This window comes from Periplaneta americana, chromosome 16, assembly GCF_040183065.1.
Source record: "Periplaneta americana isolate PAMFEO1 chromosome 16, P.americana_PAMFEO1_priV1, whole genome shotgun sequence".
Taxonomy (NCBI): domain Eukaryota; kingdom Metazoa; phylum Arthropoda; class Insecta; order Blattodea; family Blattidae; genus Periplaneta; species Periplaneta americana.
In genome coordinates this window covers 109,725,909-109,746,064 of record NC_091132.1, presented here as the reverse complement: position 1 = coordinate 109,746,064, position 20,156 = coordinate 109,725,909, and the positions used below count along the sequence as shown (strand labels likewise).

The window sequence follows — 20,156 nt, the reverse complement described above, 5'->3', positions numbered from 1 at the left end:
TGGAAATATTTTGACAATATATTGACTACGAAAAGTATGTTAATATGGAGGAAGAAAAAGGAGAAGATAGAAAGGGAGAAAAAATGATTAATATAAAATGAATAAGCTATGTATTTATGGAAGGAAAAACTTACATTATTAAGAATAATAATGTTGTCGGTTGTCTGGAGATACTGCAGTTGGTGTGTGATCAGTACTCGAGTCTTGTTCTTCAAGAAGTCGCAGATACAGTCATCAAACAAGTGACGACCAACGTGAGTATCCACTGCAGACAAAGGGTCATCCAGCAAGTATATATCTGCTTCTTTGTACACAGCCCTGTCGATTATAATTGTCAGAGATATGAATAAATTATTCACAATGACTACTTGCAGTGAAGAAATGAAAGAAAGATTATAAAGACGAAAAATGAATGACACTCATGTATACCGGTATCGCTGTATAAATGCATACATTTTAAAGTCAATAAGCAAATTAACATACTGAAGACAACACATTTTAATGACAATGAAAAGTGAGGAAAATGTGAATAATCATAGTTTAATCGGCTTCTCAAACACGAGTACTCAATTGAGTCTCTAGATAGAACAGTGCAAGACATTAAATGCAATGTTGTTGGTCCAATGCCTAGGACTTAACAATGAAGTCATTTGCTATCTTGCACTCCAGTATTTTTGTATTCAGTGCTTACTTGTAATTTTTACAACCAACTGTACCTTTCCTCTCTTTTCTGTAACAAATTATTTGCTGACAGACAATGCGAATATTTGTTTTGACTGACAGTAATATTACAGAATCACAACTTAAGTAAGAATTTAATACTGACTACATCAGAATGTGCTCGGTTAGTATTTTATACATATACAACTTCTCTGATTCTCCACAATCATTAAACAAACTGGATAATACTGCTTTTCATACTTTGTGCCATCAAAATGGAAAACACTAAGATATAGTTTTAATATTTAATTGTAGAATATTACACTAACAAATGGCCCCAGCCTTTGACGGCTCAAGTTTTTTTTTTTTTACAGGAAACTGGCTAGTTATTTGTCAAAAAATAATTAATAGTCAATCAATAGAATATCCTTTACAACTAGCTACTTATTAAAACTTCAGAATATTTGTCAACTACTACAGAAACTATTAAAATAGCAAACTTCTCATAAAGATATATTTATTCTTAAAAAAAAGCACCGAGATTACAAAGAATAACCTCTACTTTCTCATTACACACATTATATACTCTGCAAAAATTCTCTTTTTATCACGTTACCAATGATGGCATTTTCTTGAACTAATATTTAAAATACCTACATAAAATCATTACTAACCACCATAGTGACAAGATAAAAACTTCCGTTTTCTGCATTGCACACAAAAGGCTCTTTAAAAACATCAAAACTTTTTTCTTTCTGCCCATAATGCAGCAGGTACCCATATGAAGCCAATTGTGTTATACCAATTTATCAACAGGGTCATTGACCAGATTGCTCTATAGGAGGCTGGTTTGTGCTACAACTGTGATGAGAAGAGATTATGGAGATTTGCTGGGATGCCACAAGGGAACTGTGTAAAGGTTAGGCTACAATAAACCGGGAACGAGAAAAGGAAGCAAAGAATGCGAACGTGAAAATTTTTTATTCACAACGGAAATGGCTATGTATGTTGATAGTACACATTCTGATGTTATTTGTGTGTACTTGACCAATGGCGTTCTCTTATGACTATAAGCCAGCCAACATAAATATAAGTTAACAAACTTCAAAATTTGACACAGAATATTTAATTTAATTCAATTCACGTGGTAATCTGGTCACATATACATGTAGCATATATTCAAAGTGATTTTACTGAATTCATAAGTTAGTTAGAATGATACACGAAGAAATAATTATATCACAGCCTCCTTATTACAAAATATATATACGACCAAATAGCTTCACGATGACAACAGAAAGAATCTAGTAAGCTGTGATCGGAAACGAGAATGGCAAAGTTAAAATTTGGCAAACTCTCATGTTTCTGTTCCCAGGCTCTGGTAAGCTTTTCTTTAATTGTGACTGCTCACATTTAAATACATTTATTGTAACAATTTTTCCGTTCTCTATCTCGTCGTTTCCATTCCCAGTTTATTGTGGATTAGCCTTTAGCTAGACCACAGGCTTGTCTAACACAAGTCATAAATCAAGGAGTACACTGATAATTGAACCCATGTCCACAGGATTATGAGTCCAGTACTCTAGCCATTGGACTGCCATGGCAGTTATATAAATGTAAAATATTTGATTTAATTTATAAATGTATGGCAGTAGCCGGCAAAGATTATGCCATATAAAATACAGCCCGCAAAACACAGCAAAGACGAAGGTAGGAGGAGGGAGGTGCTATGGGTACGATCCAGAATCAAAGCAAGCATCGAGCCAGTGGAAAACTCCAAATTCACCACAACCCAAGAAAGCACGTCAAGTGCGATCCAATGTGAAAACAATGTTGATTTGTTTTTTTGATGTGAATGGCATTGTTTACAAAGAGTTCGTTCCACCATAACAAACAGTGAACTAACATTTCTACTTGGATGTGTTACGAAGATTACGAGAGAGTGTGCAACGAAAACGGCCCGAAATGTGGAGAAATAGGAACTGGTTGCTTCACCACGACAATGCTCCAGCCCACACAGCTCTGACGGTCCGACAGTTTTTGACGAATAACAACATGGTGCTTGTGCCTCATCCACCCTACTCACCCGGTCTGGCTCTGTCGAACTTTTTTTTGTTTCCATGGATGAAGAAATGTCTGAAAGGAAAGCGATTCAGTGATGTGGATGACGTCAAAGAAAACATGCTAACGGCTTTGAACAGTATCCTGCCTCAAAAGTTCCAGCACTGTTTTCAGCAGTGGCAAAAGCGTTGGGACAAGTGCATTAATGCACATGGACAATACTTTGAAAGGGACTAAAGTACTGTGAATGTAGAGTTCAAAAAAAAAAATAAAAATTCCAGTTATTTTTGGGTCCCCCCTCGTATGCTAGTAATTTTAATGTACTAGTACAATAACTGATTTTGTTTTGTTTATGTAACTTTGAGTGGACAGCTATCACTTTCAAGAAGTTATTTCATTTAATTTTTAAGAATATAAATGGTTATGTACTTAGCTAAGGAGTCTCTTAAGATTTGCAGCCTGGTTCCTCGAGATGGTAACTGTGTAGACTGAAAAGGTAAACTGAAAATATTGTAATTGTTCCTCTTGCACCAAAAAGCAATCCAATTGTTTCCCAGTTCTCTATGTGTGTGAAAAATGTGCACAACAAGGAACGTAATAATGTTTTTTCTCCAGATTCACATCTTGTACTTGAGTGCCTCCCTTTTCAAAGCACACTGTTGGATCAATTATGTAATCTTTATTTCTCTGTCTGTCGATTACAACTATGTCCGCTCTCTTAGTGGAACCTTCATTTCAAATACAATGAATATCTTCATGCACTTCAAACTTGTTGCACTCTCTGAAGCAGTTGGCAACGGAGCTTCTTACTCTATTGTGGCGATTTATCCTAAAAAGTTCTCCCTTTCTACAGAAGCCAAGTACATATGGTAGGGTTTCAATCTCATTGCATATATGGCAATGGTTTGCAGCTACTGAGTTGGTATTCATTTTTATCGCATTTATCCATTGCGAGCAAGACAGACCTTTCTTGGTAGAAATCCAGGAGTTGCATTTAGTCCATTCAGGGAAAATAGACACTCCCTGACCCTTGAGGAGAAGCTGCTTCCACTTCTCATAATGTTGTTCTCGCAAAGTTTTCTGACATTGGTGGGATTATCAGTGTTCAGGTGTTGTAAGCTTTCACTAATTTCTTTGGAAAAGTTTCTTGTTGATTGAAGGTGGTCGTTCTTAACTTTACTTAGACAATTACAAATGTTGATATTTTGTAAATATGCTTTCCATGAAGCTTTCATCACTCCCAAATCCCAGATTTTTCTTGAGGAGTATAATATAGCATCTGGAGTGTCCATTGGCAAACCAACTATTTCCTTGACGGCACTTTTGATTATTTTTCCGATGTAACTTAAAAACGTCCTTTTAAGTTTTCTTAAAGGTGCACATTGTAATGTATATATTAAAGCTGGTCAAATGTACTGATGGAGAATATTAAGCTATGATTGGGTTTCAGAAGAGGTGAATTAATTCATTTACTTATGTTCAAATTTAGATTTTGTAAGACTTCACTTATGCCTAGTATAATTTCATCTTTGAAGAAAACACCAAGATATCTGTTCGCGTAGGCTTCCGCGGCTGGTGTACATGGTGTGTGGATAAGCTTCAGGGCTTCTACCGCATTGTCTTGGTGTTGGTGGCTGACGTTTCGACCGCTGTGTTGTGGTCATCTTTAGAGCAGTTGTTGGATAAGGAAATAGTCTGTGAGCTGGTATATATATAGTCGTCTCGATGGAGGGAGTACTTGCAGTGATAGGTCGTAGGTTCTCCAGTATTTAATATGAATACTCCCCTTCATACAGACCTCAACCGGATTGGACAACGTAGGACCAATCAGATGCCAGAAGGAGAACCTACGACCTATCACCGCAAGTACTCCCCCCATCGAGACTACTATATATAAAAGGTAAAGGTAAAGGTATCCCCGTAACATGCCATGAAGGCACTTGGGGGGCATGGAGGTAGAGCCCCATGCTTTCCATGACCTCGGCACTAGAATGAGGTGGTGTGGTCGGCACCACGCTCTGACCGCCTTTTACCCCCGGGAAAGACCCGGTACTCAATTTTATAGGAGGCTGAGTGAACCTCGGGGCCGTTCTGAAAGTTTGGCAACGAGAAAAAATCCTGTCACCACCTGGGATCGAACCCCGGACCTTCCAGTCCGTAGCCAGCTGCTCTACCAACTGAGCTACCCGGCCGCCCCTACTATATATATATATATATATATATATATATATATATATATATATATATATATATATATATACGAGCTCGCAGACTATTTCCTTATCCAACAACTCCTCTGAAGATGACCACAACACAGCGGTCGAAACATCAGTCACCAACACCAAGATAACGCGGTAGAAGCCCTGAAGCTTATCCACACACCACCAAGATATCTGATTTTTCTCATTTTCTTCTACAGATGTAATATGTGTGATAGAAGTATTAAGTAATTTCCCACTTTCAATGATAACTGTTTTCGATTTATGTCCATTCAATACTAAATCAATCTGTTTCAAACAATTGTTACTGATTTCTACCAGTGCCAGAATATTTATTTAGCAATAACAATGCAATATCATCTGCAAATCCCAGAACAGATACATTTTATAAATCTTCTTATAAATTAATATCCGAATGTAGAATCCAGTTCAGAATCACTAAGTTTTTTGAATAGGAAGTCAAGTGCCAGATTAAAAAGAATTTAGAACTGGAATGTTAAAACGAGGTATTACTGCAAACTAATGAGCCTGAAGAAATCATTTAAGTACATTTCTATCATGATTCTTACTTCTGAGGAAAAATCTCAGTTATTTAAAGTAAGGTACATTGCCAGTGTGCTACTATCTACGTAATTGAAATATTATGAGAGTCTTCAACCCAGCAGTCAAAATTAAAACTAAAAGTTTCAAGATGTAAGACGTGACTAATCACATCAATAAATTAAATCAGTTATCCCTGTGAGTACATTATTATTACACTCTAATCTGTCATTTGACAAGTATCTATACTACATTACATACCTCGCCAAATTAATTCTTGCCTTCTGTCCACCACTAAGAGTAACACCTCTCTCCCCCACTATGGTTTTATCACCATTAGGCAGCAACTGAAAGTCTCGTTCAAGAGCACATGCCCTTATAACTTGTCTGTACCGTTCTTTGTCCAATGGCTGTCCAAACAGGATGTTCTGTCTAATAGGGCCAGTGAAGAGCCACGGCTCCTGTGATGCATATGATACTGATCCTCCTGCAGATACGGAGCCACAAGTAAGGGGCAGTTCTTTCAAGATGGCATGGAGCAAAGATGTCTAAAAATAAAATATACGAGTCTACAATATATAGTTTAATAATTTCCGTCAATTCCCAGTAATGACGTCACCCAAGGCCAAGCCAGTGGAACAAGCAAAGTATCAGATCGCAACAGAGCTGGAGAAAGGCAGAAGGGGAGAGAGAAGAATGCTGAACCGACGAAAGAAGAGACTGGTGAACGAGGAAGTGCAATAAGTGCGGGGAACAGAAGGGGAAGTATTGAGAGTGTAAAGTGTGCCAGGAGTGAGAAAAGAGGGGGCAATAGTGGAGAAAAACCTGTCTATAATCTGAGGAAATGGTGTATCAGTGGGTTGAAATAATAGCAGGTTTACTTATGTAATGGATAAATGGAAGTGAACTGTTGTACTTTTTTTCAGTGTTAAATAGTGTTATAAATAAAGTGAAACCAATTTTGCTAGGGTACGAGTGCTAATGTGTGTTTAGACAGTGAATATAATAATAGTTAAAGTTTTTAGTGAAATAGTCAACAAGGGTTAGGTCTTGCATATTAAACAAGTTATATGTATTGTTATTTACAAGAAGAAAGTATTAAATTAGTTATGAGAAAGTAGGGAATGAAGTTGAAGGTAGGAATGGTTTTAAGTGAACTGAAAATAAGAGAAGGGAAGTAGAATAGTACTGGTAGTGGATAAATTAGAAGGATGGTCAAGTGAAAGTGAAGGGACATGAAAGACATAGTAAGAACAGGCTTCAAGTGTCAAAATACGTCTGTGTTTAAAGTTGTAAATAGTGCAAGTAAAGTAATGCTGGCCCGCATACAGAAATGTGAAGGTCTAGCACCACCGAAAATGTTGAGAAATATATATATTATCATCAATTTCCGTCCATTCTGATTACGCTAATTTCGGAGTTATCCTATTTGCCTTGTATTCCAGTGGAGTTTTAGAAGGTTCGTCATTATTCTTCGCAGAGGTTTGATTGTTTGACCAGAGCGTTTAGAATAGAAAGTGTGGTAACTCGCCAAGGGTCTAATGGAACTTTTAAACTTCCTAGTGTCGCCACGGCAACTGAGCGAAACATTGGCATGGCGATCATTTTAAGACTGCAGTTTTCCTCTTAATACTGTCGACAGAGCAGGTAGAACTCGCTCTGCTATGGAATTAAGGAAATATTTCTTGTAGTGTTCGGGTGATTTTTATTGTGCCGTTTATGTGAACGAGTAGTAATAAGCCTAATTGTTATGTTCTTGATGTAAATCCGGTTATATAATCTGTAAGGAAGTAAGATGTTTCTTTTATCCACCCAAAGACTAGACTATTTTTCAGAAATGGTGTAGAGCAATTCCACGAAGACAGAAAACTGTATGCTCGTTCTTATATCTGTGATATCCATTTTTCTGCGGTTTTGGTTGTAAGAGCTGATAAATTTATTATTGACGGTAAAGTGGTAGAACTTCCACGCCAGAACTGGTGACTAAAACCGGATGTCATAACACATATTTTCTCGAACTTGCCTTGATATCCGGTTTGCTCCCAATTCTATTTCCTCTTTGCTTGCTTTTGATTCACTTTACATGTTGGTGTGCATTAGACAGTGCATTTTGTGTGCCGTGCAGACTGTATCTATTTTTACTTCTACAGAGAGTTCCTGTGCAAACCAGTCCCAGGTATTGTGCAGAGCACTCATCCTGAGGAAGCTAAGTGGTAAAGGCTGTAGTGGTCTATATAGAATCGTAATCGAAATTTCAAATAAGTTTGCCGTATTAGCAAGTTCCGACGAAGTTGAGGAAGAGTTAGATGTTAATAGCGTGTGGGAAAATATCCGAGACAATATCAAAATTGCAGCTGAACAGAGCATAGGGTATTATGAAACTAAGAAAAAGAAACCGTGGTTTGATGAAGATTGTTGCATGGTAGTAGAAAGAAGGAAACAGGCAAAATTGAAATTCTTACAGAATCCAGTTGAGGCGAATAGAGATAATTATTTCAATGAAAGACAGGAAGCAAGTCGTACACTTAGGAATAAAAAGAGAGATTACTTGAAGGAAAAACTGAATGAGGTAGAAACAAATAGTAAGAATAAAAACATTCGAGATTTATATAAGGGTATAAAGGAATTTAAGAATGGATATCAGGCAAGGGTAAACGTGATCAAGGATGAGAATGGTGACTTGCTTGCAGACGCTCATTCAATCCTGAACAGATGGAAAAACTATTTTGGGCAACTACTAAATGTACATAGGCCATATAGAAATGATTGGAAGAAAATTCAAATACAAACTGCTGAGCCATTTATACCCGAACTCACACTTTCAGAAGTCGAAATTGCGATAGAAAGTCTGAAAAAGTACAAGTATCCAGGTATCAATCAAATTCCAGCAGAATTAATACAAGAGGGTGGAAGCGCATTATCTAGCGAAATTATACCAAAACAATGGAAGGAGTCCATGATTGTATCTATTTTTAAGAAGAGGGACAAGACTAACTGCAGTAACTTTCAAGGAATATCAATTTTGTCGATGTACAAAATTTTGTCCAATATTATTTTGAGAAGATTAACTCCATACGTAGATGAAATTATTGGGGATCATCAGTGTGGTTTCAGGCGTTACAGATCGACTATTGATAAGATTTTTTGTATTCGACAGACATTGGAGGAAAAAATGGGAGTACAAGGGTACAGTACATCAGTTATTCATAGATTTAAAAAAGGCGTATGACTCGGTTAAGAGAGAAGTTTATTGAATTTGGTATTCCCAAGAAACTAGTTCGATTAATTAAAATGTGTCTCAGTGAAACTTACAGGATTTTCTGTTTTAGCTTTTTTTCACCTGTTAACACATGCTTTATTTAAGGCATTATTATTTATATGTGCTGGGATAGTAATTCAGAGTCCGTATAGGCCAATTACTATCTGATGCTTTTCCAATTCACTGCGGGCTAAAGCAAGGAGATGCACTATCATCTTTACTTTTTAACTTCGCTCTAGAATATGCCATTAGGAAAGTTCAGGATAACAGAAAGGGTTTGGAATTGAATGGGTTACATCAGCTTCTTGTCTATGAGGATGACGTGAATATGTTAGGAAAAAATTCACAAACGATTAGGGAAACACGGGAATTTTACTTGAAGCAAGTAAAGCAATAGGTTTGGAAGTAAACCCCGAAAAGACGAAGTATATGATTATGTCTCGTGACCAGAATATTTTACGAAATGGAAACATAAAAATTGGAGATTTATCCTTCGAAGAGGTTAAAAAATTCAAATATCTTGGAGCAACAGTAACAAATATAAATGACACTCAGGAGGAAATTAAGTGCTGAATAAATATGCTGTTATCATTCGGTTGAGATGCTTTTGTCATCTAGTCTGCTGTCAAAAAATGTGAAAGTTAGAATTTATAAAACAGTTATGATACCGGTTATTCTGTATGGTTGTGAAACTTGGACTCTCACTTTGAGAGAGGAACAGAGATTAAGGGTATTTGAGAATAAGGTTCTTAGGAAAATATCTGGGGCCAAAGGGATGAAGTTACAGTAGAAAAGAGAAAGTTACACAATGCAGAAGTGCACGCATTGTATTCTTCAACTGACATAATTAGGAACATTAAATCCAGAAGTTTGAGATGGGAAGGGCATGTAGCATGTATGGGCAAATTCAGAAATGCATATACAATGTTAGTTGGGAGACAGGAGGGAAAAAGACTTTTGGGGAGGCCGAAACCTAGATGGGAGGATAATATCAAAATGGATTTGAGGGAGGAAGGTTACGATGATAGAGACTGGATTAATCTTGCACAGGATGGCAGGCTTATGTGAGGGCGACAATGAACCTCCGGGTTCCTTAAAAGCCATTTGTAATTAAGTAAGTATTATTTTCAAGTATGTTTGCTGACAAGTTACAAGTGTTCAAAGTGTCTATCCTGAACCTGATTATATTCATTATACCATCATAGCAGTGATTATTATCGGACTCTGTCGAACTTTACTGATCTGTGTAGAATTTGATCAAAGGCAACAAATAATAGCACAGTTAGTTCCTCTCTAGTGTCAATTCGAGTGGTGTACACTTCACATGATCCCCCCCCCCCCAAAAAAAAAAGATTAGGGACCACACAATAGATTCCACTCTCCATATTCAATGTTTCCCGTAAATGTTGTTCAGATATGTTCTTACAACCAGGCTGAAGTGCGCTGGGACGTCATGTTGGAATCACATGTCCCTGCACATTGTGAAGGATACATCCTCCATGAACAGCGGAAGAGTGTTCCAAAGGGCGCTCCATTCAAACGGGTCAGCAAAATGACAGGATACTTGTAACCTGTCTGCAAGGATACTTGAAGAAATAAATTAATAATTCATTTCATAATTAATTTTAAATTTCAGTAAAACTTGTCTCTTTTTCGATGTTGCATAGCTCCTAAATGAGATATCAGAGAACATGGGTTGTTTCACGAAAAATGATCCTCATTGCAAGATCCATCGATCCCCAGAGATCCTGAATCACTCTGTATATTTGATTAGTTCAAATGAAAGTCAGCCAAAGCTGACTATAAACAGGAGTATCAGCCGGAGTTCTCTTTAGGAGTATTAGCAACAATGGTTATAGACTTTCTAATAGTAGGTATGGTTTGCATATTTGGTATTGTTGCTTCAAATAAATGAAAAAAGAAAAGTAAATGGTGCAAGAAGTAAGCATACAAAAGTGTACAGCATGTTGTAATTAGTTTTTTAACTACAGAAGGTCATATACCTGCTGAAATTCATCGCAGATTAATTGCAGTATATGGAGACATGCCTAGGCAAATCAGCTGTGAAGGATTGATGTGTGTAGTTTCGTTCTGGCTGAACATCTTTACAGGACAATCCACGACCAGGGCAAGTGTTCAAGAGAATAGGAAAATAGTAATCGAATTTGGTTTATCACTGAATATCAGCCAGGGAGGTATCCAAATATTCTACAGTATCATAAAGTTAGAGAACAGTGAGTACCATACTCACTAACTGCCGACATGAGCAGAAAGCCGAACGTGTAAGAATCTGTCAACAGAACCTCAGACCATATCAGAAGGAAGGTGATCAGTTCATGCACCGCATTGTGACAGGATCTTCTCGCCCTAAAAAGCGCAAGTTGCAGATTATTGAGGTCCAATGCTAATGGAATTTCTGAAGCATGAACAAATGATCAATGCCCAGCACTACAGAGATACTCTCGGGCATCTTAAACAAAACATCAAGAATAAACATCAAGGCCTTTTGGATAGAAGTGTGACTGTAATACTCACGCTCACACTGCTAGATCAACATGAGACAAGTTGTAAAGGTTTCACTACCACACTTCCCTTACAGCCCAGACTTATTTCCATACGATTTTCATATCTTTGGAGATTTTAAGAAAAGCTTGAAGAGAACCACATTTCCACCAGACGAAGCGGTGTAAAGCATTGGTTCACTTCCAGGCTATGGAGATTCTATGAAGTTGATATCCCTCATCTGGAATCACAGTGGAAAAATGTACTAACAACTATGGCGAATATTATGCAATTATAGTCCCGTCGCTCTAATTTCCGACAGCCAATCACGTTGCAGGTCGGGTACATTTAAACGTGTGCATCTTGTGATTCGCTTATGAAGATGTTATTCATTTCTTAAGGCTCGATAAATACTTAATATAATCGCCCGCCATTTTGGCTCTTTCGTTGGCGTTCGCAGAAAGCACACGAGGACGTTATTTGCTGTTCATTTATTTGCTGAATTACAGTGCGTTTGATTTATTATCATAGGAGCTACGACATGATAATGTTTAACGGTGCGGCAAATAGATCCCCCATCTGGTAGCTCGGCAACAAAAGAACAAAAATGGCTAATGATACTACCTACCTAGACTTTATAGAGCCTTGACTTCCTAAGACGTAAGCAATGAGGAGGAGTCACGCCGGGAATAACAGCGTCGCGACTATAGTTTAATTTATCTAAATCAGAGATGGCCAGATTGCATTGGAAAAAACGCACACGCACAGTGTAGTAGCAGGAGCATTGCAGGTGCAGTTTCAGTGCAGCATAGTTGCAGGTGCAGAACAGAACAGTACACCAGAGTATGGTACAGTACAGAGTACAGTACAATACAATAAAGTATACTACAGCACCAGCATAGTACAGAGTACAGTAAGTACAGTAAGTACAATACAGTATAGTACGGTACAGTACAACAGAATACAAAACAGTAGAGTACGGTAGAGTACAGTACAATACAATACAGTACAGCACAACACAGAGTACAGTACAGTACAGTACAATACAATACAATACAGTACAGCACATTGTACAGTACAGTACAGTACTATACGACACAATACAGTAGAGTACAGCACAGTATGGTAAAATACAATACAGTACAGCACAGTATGGTACAGTACAGTACAGTATAGTATAGAGTACACTGTACAATACATACCTTTCTCGGAAATTCTGTACGTGTATATTTAGATTTCAAGTGAGATAGATTTCTATCATGTCTAAGCATTATTAGTTTTTGGTGAACAGATGCCAGTTCCGGAGCTATATGTTGTGAATTCTTAAGTTTGTGGATAGGCCTGTGACAATTTCGATACTAATGCATGGAAGTTCTTAAAATTATTTGTGGATAAATAACATTATCAATCAATTAAATCTGTTAGATTTTACAGGGAAAGTCTTGTAATGACTGCAACTTTATTTTTTAATTCCACTTACCTTCCCAGATCCAACAGGTCCGATGACTGCTGCAAAAGTCCCTGCTCTCACATTTACACTGATGTTACATAGTGTGTTCTCAGACATATCTTTGCTCCATTTCGCTGTCAAATTGGTAATCCTGATACTACCAGAACCTTCCAATGTCTTTCCACTTTGTAAATGATCAATATGATCACCTTCTCCTCGAATATTAAGAGCTGCACTTGTTTTCATATCGGTAATAGGTTTGCTGCATTCTTCTGTATTCGCATGGGTATCCTTACAGTCTTGCTCCAAACTAGGTATCATTTTCATTTCATCAAATATTAAAAATGCCTGTAAAAATATAGTTACAAGATTAATAAAAAATTTTAATGAAGACAATTCTGAACCTTTATCTCAACTGAAATGAAACTTATTTTTTTACTGTTATCAGCAGAGAGTCCATTTTATTATTATCAGCAATTCAGTTGCTAGTATTTTCATGAGATTTACAGATAGAAAATCTATGAAGTCGTAACTTTACTGACATCATGTTTAGTAATTTTAAAACTTATAATTGATTAAATGGCGATCTTACTCGTGTTCATTGTGTAAGCATGTGCGGCTTACAGCTGTTTCGGTGCTTCTTCACACCATCCTCAGAGCCTACTAGACTGTGGCATCATCTCGAACTTCGCTGCCTGTTGTGTGGGTGCGTTCAATTGTTGAAAAGTGTTGAAATGTGGTGTCAAATAGTGTGTGTGTTCTGAAATTGAAACACTGAAACAGCTGTATGCCGCACATGCTTACACAATTAACACGATTAAGATCGCCATTTAATCAATTATTTATATTCAAGTGTTAATGTACCGTACGAAAGATTCAACATGGATTAAAACTTATTTTATTACCTCAACAACCTTGCACTGAAATCAAATAAAGATACAAATTCACGTGCACTTGTAAAATTCAATAACTCAAAAAATTATTATTCACTTCAAAATAAGAAAGAAATGAATCCTCTCTTTCTCTGTTTCAAGTATTCAACTGAACTGGACGGCCAGATATGAAATTCTCATTATGTGCTGGGGAAGAAGTTACAGTACTGGATGTCTTTTTTCATAAGGAAATTATGATGTGATGTTGGAGAACCGTCGAATAGAATGTGGAATGGAAGTACCCCAAAAAATCTGCCAGTGTTGGGTGTAAATTGCGCTTGGACTTACTTACTTCTTACGGCTTTTAAGGAAGCCGGAGGTTCATTGCCGCCCTCACATAAGCCCGCCATCGGTCCCTATCCTGTGCAAGATTAATCCAGTCTCTATCATCATATTGCACCTCCCTCATATCCATTTTAATATTATCCTCCCATCTATGTCTTGGCCTCCCCAAAGGTCTTTTTCCCTCTGGCCTTGGACTTACCAAGATTTAAATCTGGGTCATCAGTATAAAGTGCTAAAACTATGAACATTTGAATTTCTAACCTGTCAGTCAATTTACATGATAATCTAAATAATTTTATAGTAAAAATGTCTTTTCTTAACACACAAAAGTCAGTACGCTCTACAGTACAAAACCTGTAAAGATAACCTACCATTATTCTTTCGATAGATGCTAATCCTTCTCCAAGAAATCGTATTGCCAATGACAAAAATTCTGCCATGGATGTTGATAAGGTATTGAAGTACGCAGTTACCACAAATATCTGCAATAAGGAATATCATAAAATGAATTACACATAACTGTGTAGGAAGATCTTTAATTTGCAATAATCTTCATTACAATGGTTTCATAAAGTGGTTTTGTATGTGCACTTTACGACATACATGCAATGTGTTCACAAAGTTGCTCCAACTTCCTACAATAGCACAGTTCTTAATCGATTTTAATTAAATTAATTATAAACAAAGGTTTGACGTTGTACAGTAGTGAAATACATGATACTAATGTTCTCTTGCTATGCACTGATGCTGTCCCTTATAATATGATTGTTGCAGCTCCTGTTCTTAAAATCTTTTACCCAAACCTCATTTACATACCCTTTTGGCCCATGCCATTCACAGGGTTTCTGAAACCATTAGGGATGAATTCTCTGATAACAATTCACTAATTTTTTATACGAAGAAAGTTCCTTGCAAAGCTCCTTCAAGGATCTCAAAATTCAGGGAAAATTTTCCGGATATTCTTGTTACACCTCAGTCTGTAGTTACACGACGTGGAACCTGGATTGAGACAGTTATGTATCATTCTAAATATCTTTCGTTAGGCCTACATTTACTAGCAGAACCATTTCATTAATCAAGGATACAAGCTTATTCAGCTATTGGATGTAATCATTTATTGGTATAAATGAAAGCTTCAAATTTACTTTTTCCACCTAAGTCGCATATTTCATTAATTTGATATTACATCATTTTTCCCTGATGGCCTTCAATTAGAGTTAAAGAGAATTCATTTGTAGTGAAATGGTTGCTGTGAAAGATACCAAATGAAAATATGTAGTGTCCTGGGTGAAATTCGAGAAAAAGTAAGAAGTAAATGGGAAAGAATACTAAAATGAATGTAGGATTTTCATTTTTGGAATATGTGTCCATATTGTTACTTACTTACTCATGGTTTTTAAGGAACCCAGAGGTTCGTTGCCGCCCTCTCATAAGCCCGCCATCGGTCCCTATCCTGAGCAAGATTAATCCAGTCCCTATCATCTTATCCCACCTCCCTCAAATCCATTTTAATATTATCCTCCCATCTACATCTCGGTCTTCCCAAAGGTCTTTTTCCCTTCGGCCTCCCAATTAACACTCTATATGCATTTCTCGATTTGCCCATACGTGCCCTGCCCATGTCAAACGTCTGGATTTAATGTTCCTAATTATGTCAGGTGAAGAATACAATGTGTGCAGTTCTGTGTTGTGTAACTTTTCTCATTCTCTTGTAATTTCAACCTTCTTAGCCCCAAATATTTTCCTAAGAACCTTATTCTCAAACACCCTTAATCTCTGTTCCTCTCTCAAAGTGAGAGTCCAAGTTTCACAACTATACAGAACAACCGGTAATATAACTGTTTTATAAATTCTAATTTTCACATTTTTTAACAGCAGACTAGATGACAAAAGCTTCTCAACCGAATAATAACAGGCATGTCCCATATTTATTCTGCATTTAATTTCCTCCCGAATGTCATTTCTATTTATTACTGTTGCTCCAAGATATTTGAATTTTTTAACCTCTTCGAAGGATAAATCTTCAATTTTTATAGTTCCATTTCATAGAATATTCTCGTCACGAGACATAATCATATATTTTGTCTTTTCGGGATTTACTTCCAAACCTATCGCTTTACTCGCTTAAAGTAGAATTTCCGTGTTTTGTCCATATTGTTAATGGGGAAAAATGAAAATATTCCAAATTGTATTGATGTATCAACTATGACCAATTTCAAATTTGCTTCCAACACAACTATCTCAGTTGAAAGCCATTTTTCTGCATTTAAAACGATTCTCATTAACAAAAAACAAAGTTTCAGAGTGTAAAATTTAGAAAAAATTGTGTATTGCACTGTACAATTAATTACAGAACTTGAGAGTTAACCATATGAGAATGGATAACACCAGCATCCCACTGCAGACATATAAATATCAATCTCCTGCTACAGAGATGTAGGAAGACCTGCAAGAAGATGGTACAAACATGAAGGCCAGAAGAGGAGAGCTCTTCTAATCCTCGAATACATTTATGTATTAATTTCTGTTATATATGAGTGTATTTGGCTTGGCTATGTACTACACCGAGACCATAAAAGTGTCCTCTGAAGAGCGATGGAGAATTACCAAAGAGGTAAAAGGACACTTATTAGATGGCATTTCTGACGAAAGGACCAAGTGGCTATAAGATCCTCTTAGTAAGAAGCAATCAAAACACAGCTGAAGACAGGTGTCTGGAGAGCTTTGGTGAATGAGGTCAAAAACCATCTCGGTTTGAGTGGTCATAATTGATTGAATGTATTTCAATGTCTAATTTTACTGGAAGCATAATTTAACAGAATTGCCTAGAATGGCATTTTGTATCATAAGACAGGACTCCATATAAACTTTATGGACACATTATTATAATGAATTAAATATTTAACATTTAAAAATATGATTTGAATTGAATGCTCACCTTTTCAGCAGTGATTTCGTTTCCAAGTAGAACATACGTAACAATGCTTATAAAAATAGCTATACTGTTACTCATCAATCTTGAAAAGCACATCAGAAAACCTTCTGTGTAAGCCGATGTTCTTACTGCTTGGATTTCTCGCCTGAAAACAATGTGTTACATTACTGTTGTTTCGGTGTTTAAAAATATCGTATTTACGCACATAATAGACGTCACCAAATAATGGACGCACTCCAATTGTTCCCTGTAAAATATAGGAGGAAAAATTCCTGCATAACGGACAAATTTAGTTTTTAAGAAATGTCTTAATTTAGAAGTCCCCCGTCGTGGTCTAAGGCATCCTGCCTAGGACTCGCATAATGGAATGCGCGCTGGTTCGAGTCCTCATGGGAGAAGAAATTTTTTCATGAAATTTCAGCCAGTGTATGGGACTGGTGCCCACCCAGCATCGTGATGCACTTGGGGAGATACAATAGGTAGTGAAATCCGGTTGCAAAAGCCAGCTCTAACGGCTGAGAGGATCATCATGCTAACCACACGATACCTTTATTCTAGTTGGATGATCGTTCACCTCTGCTTCGGCATGTGAACGTGAGGCCAGCAGCTGGCTGTCTTTTCGTAGAGATATGATGTAGTCGGTTCCTGGCATGTCGTTGACAAATCACTTTTCTTGCCTTCTCTGTCTATCCAGAAACCCCTTTACCACTAACCTTACCTCATAATGTCACAATGGAAAACCCCAACCCCCACAGGCAATAAGTTCTTCTATTAGTTGTTTCTCTCTACTAAGCATAGTCGGTCTTCCAAGTTTCTCACTTTTCCATTTTTTGTTTACTATTTCCGCTGCCTTCTCAACATTTCCTCCGTTCGATATTACCCCTGTTTATGGTATGTCATTGTTAACATATAGAATGTATCTGTAAATTATTACTTCAAAAATTAGTAATAAACATAACTTAAAAAAATAATTCACTGATTTTATCATAAAAATAATTTGATTTAAATCAGTGATTTATATAATAAAAATCAAGCGATTAAAAACATTATTTAAATTGACTTAAACCACTATGATTTAAATCATTCCACCGCAGTAGACAAGATGTGGGACAAAGCACAAATGAAAACACACAGTTTTTTAAACCAAAGAAAGAAAATGTTTTACAATTCTTTTTCATGCAATAGTATGCACTTGACTTTGCATCATTCACCCAAGTGTTTATCTATAAGCAATGTGCCGAAGTTGTAGTTCTTTTTGCTATTGTAGACAATGACCTTAGTGCACCATGGGAGGTGAACTACATAGCACCACACGATGGTGATTGAAGGAGCAATGGTAGAATGCCAGTAGGGGAAATGGGAAAACCCCATGAAAACTTACCTCCAAGCACCATCTTTATCCACCACAAATTCTACTTGAACTTGCTTGGATTCGAACCCAGATTATTAGCTATTCAACTGATACTTTATTACGTTAATATATAATGTAATTGTTTTTATTGTCGAAATTGCCTGTCTTTCATTTATGTTAATCCAGACATCTCTTAGCCTCTAATTGTCTGGATTAACAGATTAATAAATTTAAAACTTACAGTGTTTGCCAGCATATAAAAAGCACTTTTTCCTTTGAAAATAGGTCTGAAAAACAGGGTGCACCTTATTCTTTGATACCAAGTTTGTGAATGGGTCAAAGCTTCGTGAGATGCTGTGAAAACTGGAACAGTGGTTAAATCATTTAAGAAATGTGGCATTATTAATGCACTGGAAGGTACACAGGACAATTTGTTGCATGAGTAGTCAGATTCTGACTTCGAAGATGTTTCAAGTGACTCTGAATTTAGCTCTTGAGATGAATCAAAGACCATTAACAAACTTCTTGAAAGGCAGAAACTGCGCTGAAACTAGTCACAAAAGAATAGTACCAGTACCTCTTCAGTTTCAATAGTTCAACAGAACACATTATTAAGAGTTGTTCATTTAACAAGTTTTAAAGTCCTGTATTATCATTAGTGATACACAACAAAGCAAAAGACAAATAGTGGAACATCATTCTAAATTAACCAGAAATTATCCCTTAACAATCAAGCAAAACTGAGTGTAGGAAGATTCAGGTTAACTACAGAACACGACTATCTGGCAGAACAAACAAACCAGGAATCTACATCAGCCCGAAGTGCCAAAAGGAAATGACAGAAGCTAATCTCCAAAATTGCGAAGCTCTAACAGCATGATCATAACAGACAGCAAAGCACTAATGTTTTCATGCCACTGCTGGGTATTAGAGAACCCGTCACCAGGTCCAATACATGTTAGAAATAATAAATACCAGTACCGTACATAATGCACTATTGTGAAACTTTCCATTAAATTTTAAAAAGTTCTTCAATATACACAATTACATGACTTACTTGCGAGCCAAAGATACAAGATGTGCAAATGGTTTCTCCCAGGCATACATCTTAATTACCTGGATGCCAACAATGATTTCATTCATTAATTTGATGCGATGATCTGTTCTCTTGGCTATGCGTAGACGTAACGAGGAAATAATCTTACCAAGTATGCCTAAAATATAGAAGAATAAGTACATTTCTTTATTTCACAAATGTTATGTAGTGGAAACAAAATATTTAACCACATTTTATTTATTAGTACCTTGCACAGGGATGATAACAAGAACTGCTGCTATCCCGATAATCGCAGAAACTCCAATCTGTTGCCACACTAAGTAGCCTACAATCAATGTTTCCAATGGACCAATCCAAATGTATGCCAGGAACAGAAGCATCACATCAAATCGACTCACGTCATTCGACATGAGATTCACTGCATGACCCACAGTTGTTTCGCCCAGAGCTGATTTACTTAACTTCAGTGCCTGGAATCACATTATTGTATTAAGTAGAACATACACACTATGCCTGCACAAATAACACCACTAAAATTAAAGTATCTACAGCAAACCATGTAATAAAATTGATCTATCGAATTTGTATTTTAGTACCGGTATATGTTGTATATTTAATAAAAACAGTCGTGAAATTACGATTATAATACTATATGTAACATAAAAAACAAAGAATGATAAAACAAAATTACTTATGAATTACAATGAAACTATTACAATGTCTATATTCTCGACAACAAAATCAAAAGGTACAGTCTTAGAAAAAAATTTTGTCACACAGATACTTTATAAGTTCCAAAAAGGAGGCAGTGCACTGTACAAAGTTGAGTGAAATGAACCAGATATTAATTTTAAGAGTTAATTGAAGTATAGGTCATTTGGTATCTCGTGAAATCTACCTGCGCG

General features: G+C 36.6%; 2 protein-coding genes across 8 annotated transcripts in view; both read right to left on the bottom strand.

Moving 5' to 3' along the window:
* The window catches only part of LOC138691058 (probable multidrug resistance-associated protein lethal(2)03659), an 83,520-nt gene that overhangs the window by 32,473 nt on the left and 30,891 nt on the right, over positions 1–20,156 (bottom strand). For 5 of the 7 annotated variants that reach the window (XR_011329738.1, XR_011329737.1, XM_069812728.1 and 2 more), the window contains exons 6-12: positions 19,499–19,721; positions 19,252–19,408; positions 16,847–16,988; positions 14,280–14,390; positions 12,722–13,039; positions 5,742–6,028; positions 135–318 (exon numbers count right to left, since the gene is read on the bottom strand). Coding sequence is in view for 5 of the 7 variants with exons in the window: in XM_069812728.1 (XP_069668829.1) it covers positions 135–318; positions 5,742–6,028; positions 12,722–13,039; positions 14,280–14,390; positions 16,847–16,988; positions 19,252–19,408; positions 19,499–19,721 (1,422 nt within the window). In the remaining 2 variants the exon portion in view is untranslated. Of the gene's footprint in view, positions 1–134; positions 319–5,741; positions 6,029–12,721; positions 13,040–14,279; positions 14,391–16,846; positions 16,989–19,251; positions 19,409–19,498; positions 19,722–20,156 lie in introns of those variants that run through there. The other 2 variants (XM_069812727.1, XM_069812729.1) reach the window with 2 other exon arrangements.
* Positions 1–20,156, bottom strand: part of LOC138691057 (probable multidrug resistance-associated protein lethal(2)03659) — a 160,791-nt gene that overhangs the window by 125,572 nt on the left and 15,063 nt on the right. The window lies entirely within an intron of this gene.